Source organism: Chiloscyllium plagiosum, chromosome 36 (genome assembly GCF_004010195.1).
Source record: "Chiloscyllium plagiosum isolate BGI_BamShark_2017 chromosome 36, ASM401019v2, whole genome shotgun sequence".
Classification (NCBI taxonomy): Eukaryota; Metazoa; Chordata; class Chondrichthyes; order Orectolobiformes; family Hemiscylliidae; genus Chiloscyllium; species Chiloscyllium plagiosum.
This window is the reverse complement of record NC_057745.1, coordinates 17,843,872-17,850,980: the sequence shown is the minus strand read 5'-3', so window position 1 is coordinate 17,850,980 and position 7,109 is coordinate 17,843,872. Positions and strand designations below refer to the sequence as shown.

Genomic DNA, 7,109 nt, shown 5'->3' with positions numbered 1-7,109 from the left:
AGATTTTTGAAAGTTGCCACCCAGGTAAATCGTGCGGTGAGGAAGGCATATGGCGTACTGGCTTTTATTGGTAGAGGAATTGAGTTCCGGAGTCCTGAGGTCATGATGCAGTTGTATAAGACTCTGGTGCGGCCGCATCTGGAATATTGTGTGCAGTTTTGGTCGCCATACTATAGGAAGGATGTGGTGGCACTGGAACGGGTGCAGAGGAGGTTTACCAGGATGTTGCCTGGTATGGTAGGAAGATCGTATGAGGAAAGATTGAGACACTTGGGGCTGTTTTCATTAGAGAAAAGAAGGTTTAGGGGTGACTTGATTGAGGTGTACAAGATGATTAGGGGGTTAGATAGGGTTGACAGTGTGAACCTTTTCCCACGTATGGAGTCGGGTATTACAAGGGGGCATAGCTTTAAATTAAGGGGGGGGTAGATATAGGACTGAAGTTAGGGGTAGGTTCTTCACTCAGCGAGTCGTAAGTTCATGGAATGCCCTGCCAGTAGCAGTGGTGGACTCTCCCTCTTTATGGGCATTTAAGCGGGCATTGGATAGGTATATGGAGGATAGTGGGTTAGTATAGGTTAGGTGGGCTTGGATCGGCACAACATCGAGGGCCAAAGGGCCTGTACTGCGCTGTATTCTTCTATGTTCTATGTTCTATGTTCTAACACAACCCAGGGAGATCTTCATCAGAAGAAGAAAGACACTGAAGACAAAAGCTGCTCTACAGTTTTGAAATTGAGTTTATGTAATTTTAGTAAGTGTTTTGTTGGAAAAGCATATTGTTATAAAGTTAGAGGCAGGTAATAAGCAGATAAGAGAAATGGGTCTTAGAGATGGGAATAGTTGTTGTTTAATGTTCACTTTTAGAGTTATAGAATAAATTGATATTGTTTTCTTCAAATAATGGAATTTGGGAATTCTCAGTCACTCATTTTTTAATATATTACCAGATGAGATGAGCTTTTCTGGGTGTTCGGTTTAAATAACAGAACATTTCACTGCTGTGTCATAACACAATAAAGGAAAGCATATGAAATGCCTTCTTCACTACCCTGTCTACCTGAGACTCCACTTTCAAGGAACTATGAACCTACACTCCAAGGTCTCTTTGTTCAACAACACTCCTAAGGACCTTACCATTAAGTGTAAAAGGCCTGCCCTGATTTGCCTTTCCGAAATGCAGCACCTCACCTTGGTGAACCTGTGAAATTCTCTACAACAGAAGGCTGTGAAGACCAATATATTCAAGAAAGAAATATATATTTTTTGGATTTTAAAGGCATCAAGAAGTAATGGGAAATAACAGGAATACGATATTGAGATAGTGCATCAGTTATGATCATACTGAATGGCAAAGTAGACTCAAACAGGCCAAGTCGCCTACCCCTCCAGGTTTTGAAGTTTCTGTTAATGTGCTTGCAGCTACAACATCCTAATACATTCTGCAATTTTCTTTATACAATTTATTTTCTTTTAAACTGAGATACCCAAAGGGAAGGGCCAACAAATGCAAGGTACCAGTAAGATTGAAAAGAGCAGGAGAAACCAGAGATAATTCAAAAAGTTAATGCTTGGTTGAAGTTGAGCTTGGATTTTTAAAACCTGGACAGAATGCTGATAAGTTCCACTTTGAAGTTCGCTACTTTAAGAAATCAGAGTGGCAGGTAGCACAGTGAGCCTTTATTGCAGCAGAGGAATTATGCCGATGTATAGGCCTGGATTTTGCAGTTAGTGTTGAAAGCTGCTCACAGAGTTTTAATGTGCATCCCTTTTTTCTAGCTTGACTCCAGTTCCAGTGTGACACTCTATACAGAGGAGCTCTGAGCAGGACCAGAAATAGGAAAGCTCACAACCAATAATATTGAAGAATCTTCACTGAGATTTACATTCAAAACCAGGAGGAATAAAGCAGGAAAGACAAATTTGATTTAAACAGGATAAGGAACATAAAATGAAGATTGAAAAACCCAGATGTGATTAAGACAGAAAGAGATAAATTTACAATCTTAGCTTTTTGTAAAAATCCTGAATATTCAATTTCTTTTGCAGGAATGAGACTCCACAATGCCGAAATGAGCTTTTCAGGATCAGTGAGGTTGTGTATCACTCATTATCACTTAATACCTAATATAAAAATTAGCTTAGACCTGAACGCACCAGTCCTAATGTTCTCAGCTAGTTTTAGATGAAATTCATGGGCAGGTACAGTGAGTTCACACAATTGAATTCACTTCCAGGCTGAATCCACAGATGAGGAATATATAAGAACACCCTCAGTGAGATATCCAACGCAAACTTTCAGATTTGTACATTTTATTGCATGTGTGAAAAACAGAGGTCGCTGCTTATTTACCAACTCGGCCTCACAATTTCTTAAAATCACAAAATCCAGCCTAAATGCAATTAACTGGGGAATGGATAATATATTTGGTCCGATGGAACAAGCAAAGAGAAAGGTAACTTTTGGATGTATTTAAATAAAGCCACTACTTACCTTCCCTAACTATTTCTATAACATCTTCAGCATTAAAGCTAAGTTCATCTGTGTCCTGAGCATCATATGCATACAGTGCTTTGCACTGTGGTACCTGAGGCTTGGGTTTGGGTTGCGGCTTTGGTCGACCTCCTGCTGGGGGTGGGCGATTTGTCATTTGTCTGTGTGCTCTAAAGAAAAAGAGAGACAGTTACTGTAACTATACCTTGAGCCTCTGCTGCCAGTTTATATTGCACATGGGTTTTACTGAATCAAAAGATTTAGCGCTCAGAAAAGATCAGAAAGTGAGAAATTATCCATCACAGGTGTCCATAATCTTTCACTTTGAGGAGCACCCAACCTTACGGGCATGGAACTTTATGGGTCGCTGGTAGAGTCAAGAATGACTTCTCTGTTAGCTGCAAATATGTCCAGCTACTGCTCTGAGGCAGAACTTTACTTGAGGCCTCCTTGATATACAATTTTTCATCAGGATGAGTCAGCAAATGAGCCAGCAAATCATAGATAGGGGAGAGTTGATTGCCAGGGCTCATGGCTTAGGTATGGATATGGCAGGTAGTTTGCACACCTTTGTGGATCAGCATCAATGCACAATGAGTGAATAGCATTGTAGAGTGTTACAACAAAAAAGATATTAGGAATAGTGAACAGCTGATTCCAAATATTCTTGGGACTGTTCGGTTGATCTCGAGCTTAGGTACTCGTCATCTCTCTCGATGTTGAATCCTCTCCCCATGATTTGATTTATACTCTCCAGTTCATGTGTTTGCTTCCCAAAGTGGCTTTGAATTCTAATGCATCTTTAACTGTACCTTCATTTTAAATGTTCCACCCCCGCCACAACTTCCATTTCATTACTTTTAACATCCTAATTATTAATTTTTTGCCCTGGTATTTGTTTAGATCAATCTTTCTTAAACCCCTTTATAACTTTATAGATTTCAACAAAAGTAAATCAAATTGACAAGTTTGGGTAACCCACTGCCTAGATATTTCCTGCAATTTGCTAACAGCTTCCATAGTTTTATTGTTCTACCACGAGTTTCAGCAGCTATATCTAAGTCATTGACTTGGAGCAAGTCCTCTTAATGACCACATGTTAAACAAACCCTTTTTCAGCAAAAAAGCTTCCTTCCTCTAATAATCTAAAAGAAATACAGGAACTCTTCCATCCCATCCAAACCCTCAAAGTGCAAGGAAACCCAAATGGGAATCTGACTTCTTTAGAATCCTGCTACTTAGAAGGAGTGAATTCAGCTCATTGTGTTGGTGCAGACGTTTTGAAGGGGCTTCCACTTTTTTTCAGCATATTGTCCTTTGCAAGAATATATATTCCCTTTTGAAAGCTACTCTTAAATCTGCTCCAACTTCTCTCAGGCATTGCATTCCTGATCGTAACAACCTGTTGCAGAAAGAAACTCCCCCAGCCTCTCTTTTTTTAAATCAACCCTCCTGTAGAGACAGTTGCTTGGCTTCTACCCCACCAATAGATCTCAGTACTCGGGCTGCCTACTGAGAAATCCATCTGGCTGGCACTATGCAACCCGATGCCTATGTGCCAAATGCACCCAACCTTTTAAATATTTAATATTTTATTTTTGAAGAAAAGACTTTGCAATAGCAATACAGAACAGAAAATGGTGCAGCACAGTTTTACAGTCAGATCTGAGCATAGTTCATTCCTTCAACACACACGCTTTCTCCACTTTAACAACTGCAAGGGTATTTATTAGGATTATTTTATACAGGTTTCAGTAAATAATGACATCGCATTAACAGCAAGAAATACCATTTGCCCACCACCATAGCCATGACTATCTACAACTAGGTTAGCATGATGGTTTCCTATATCCTGATTCCAACTAAAACTAGTGATAAGCTACTACACGCCTCTAAATACTAAATTAAAATAAACCAGCTGTACTAAATATAGAAGCAATATCATGGAAACCACCACCAAAAAGCATTACTCTTGACTCACTTTCCTCCATTTGGTCGTGTCATTCCAGTACGTTTACTATAAAAAGGAAGAGATTTTTACAATGATTTATATGCACCTAATATAAATACTATAAGTAATACAGCAAAATAGGTGAGGCAAAGTTTCTTTTCGTCACATCATATTTACTGTTTGGATTAATTTAATACAGGGGTTTCTACAATGTCATTTGTAGGAGAATTTTGCTTCTCAATCTCCATCAGGTTGGATTGCAGCTCCATGACTGGCCAGCAGAGGGCACATGTTTCACATAATTTGGCATACAGAGATCCCTTGGAATGTGCCACCGCTGCTCCCTCACCACCAGACGCCTGGAGGAAGAACGCCTCATCTTCCGCCTTGGAACACTTCAACCCCAGGGCATCAATGTGGACTTCAACAGTTTCCTCATTTCCCCTTCCCCACCTCACCCTAGTTCCAAACTTCCAGCTCAGCACTGCCCCCATGACTTGTCCGGACTTGTCCCACCTGCCTATCTCCTTTTCCACCTATCCACTCCACCCTCTCCTCCCTGACCTATCACCTTCATCCCCTCCCCCACTGACCTATTGTACTCTATGCTACTTTCTCCCCACCCCCACTCTCGTCTAGCTTATCTCTCCACGCTTCAGCCTCACTGCCTTTATTCCTGATGAAGAGCTTTTGCCTGAAACGTCGATTTCGAAGCTCCTTGGATGCTGCCTGAACTGCTGTGCTCTTCCAGCACCACTAATCCAGAATCTGGTTTCCAGCATCTGCAGTCATTGTTTTTACCACCCACTCAATGTCTAGCTGAAACCACGCTGAAGTTTCATGACTGAGGAAAGCTATTCCCTGTGACACAATGTTCAACAGTTTGATTACTGTTCAATTGTTAAGCTGTCAGCTACACCACTGGCAAATTTATTTCAGTTTTTAGTTCCCTGACCTGCGCTAAGGTAGCTGATCTCAATTATGACAATATTCGTAAAACTATGTTTTAGAGTCAACAGAACAGTGTTTAAAGAGGTAAATTAACTTTCATTTTCTCATTTTATATTTATTTTGCGAGTTTTGCTGCAACTTATGCGTAGGTGTCAATGGAAGGTCAGGATTAGGCCTGGTCATGAAGACCTCAGAGAAATACCTCACTGATGGCTGGGATATTTCTTCTAGAAGAGAAGTTTTATGATCTGTGTGTGTGCGTGCATGTATATATGTGTGTGTGTGTTTGTGTGTGTGTATATATGTTTGTGAGGACACAGTAGGAGTTCTCCACTTGAGTATCCTTTCCCACTTCCCTGTTAAACAGGATCTCAGCACAAATGTACCTCCACTTCTCAACAAAGTGAAATAATCTGCATCTCAAGGTAGAGATTTCCTGGGAAGTAATGCTTCAGTGCCATTAACACAGCCAATCACAATTGTTCGATAATCTTCTATTTCTCAATGATATACAATATCCCTGCACCTGGGACGCGCACGGCCACTTCCAAGTCTCCTAGTGGAAATCCAGTACTCTTCCAAGGAATGGAATTATAGTTCCTCAACCAAACAAACACCAGTGAGTGTCCTCAGAGATATAATGAAACAACAGAAACCTAAAATAGCCAAACCCTGGAGCTCCTCTTACCCTGCAGCACCTTGCTCGGGCACTTTCAGGAAATCCAGATTATGTTGAATGCGGGCGTGTTGCTCTGTGAAGTTGGTGCCTTGCCTTGGCAGTGATGGTCGGTCTGACTTGGTGCCCTGGTAGGGTATTCTCTGACTGGGTTGAGAATTTAAAGGTGGCCATTGTGAGGTGTTATGGAAACCTTTTACAACTCCATTCTGATGGGGACCTTTGAAATGACAAATTGAGAGGAAATCCATTTTAGTTATTCCAAAGAAAGCGTTTAGGTCCAGTGGTAATGACAATGATTGTAGTTATTAGTGGGATGAAAATTCGTCCTTTTGAATCAGATTTCTCAAAGCATCACTCAACTGATATTGACATATATGCAACATAATTTTAGAGTCACACTTTCACAGTCACAGAGGTCTACAGCCCATTGAATCTGCACTGGTCAAAAACAAACACCATTTTCCAGCACTTGGCTCACATCCTTGAATGCCTCAGTATCGCAAGTGCGCATTTAAATATTTCTTAAATGTAATGACTTTGTCCCTTAATTCATCAAAGTTATTACTCTCTCTGTATCCCTGCCCTGTGACCTTCTCCCTGAGTTTGGATTGGTGTTGGGAGGCTGGGCTGGGGTGGGGAAGTAGAACTGGAGGAACTTCTTCTACTTTGTGTAATAAATCACAAACACATTCTTTCCATATTGTTAATGCACATAGAGATCAGAGTGATTCCAGCCTCACATTAATTTCAAGTCGACCTGCAATCAAGCTCAGCCTGTTTTTGTGAATATGGCCTTAACGACAGCTCAGCTTGCCCATCCAGCGCCGGAAGGTCCCGACTCTATTCCCAGTCTGTCCTAGCTGAAATAATCAGAGGGAAGGACAACACAAATGCCTCAGTCTTCCAGACTGAAGGGAGGGCAGAATTCACAGACTCACAGAATTATTATGGTGCAGAAGGAGGCCATTTGGCTCATCATGCTCGTACTGCCCCTGTTATCCAGTCTGATTCTATTACAGAGTACAAATCTCCTG

The 7,109-nt window shown here is 41.0% G+C and overlaps 1 protein-coding gene across 3 annotated transcripts in view; it reads right to left on the bottom strand.

The window, feature by feature from the left end:
• The window catches only part of myo1ea (myosin IEa), a 157,806-nt gene that overhangs the window by 8,385 nt on the left and 142,312 nt on the right, over positions 1-7,109 (bottom strand). For 2 of the 3 annotated variants that reach the window (XM_043677435.1, XM_043677437.1), the window contains 3 exons: positions 6,085-6,292; positions 4,476-4,511; positions 2,495-2,664 (listed from right to left, as the gene is read on the bottom strand). In XM_043677435.1, coding sequence (XP_043533370.1) covers positions 2,495-2,664; positions 4,476-4,511; positions 6,085-6,292 — 414 coding nt within the window. The remainder of the gene's footprint in view (positions 1-2,494; positions 2,665-4,475; positions 4,512-6,084; positions 6,293-7,109) is intronic. The other variant, XM_043677436.1, reaches the window with a different exon arrangement.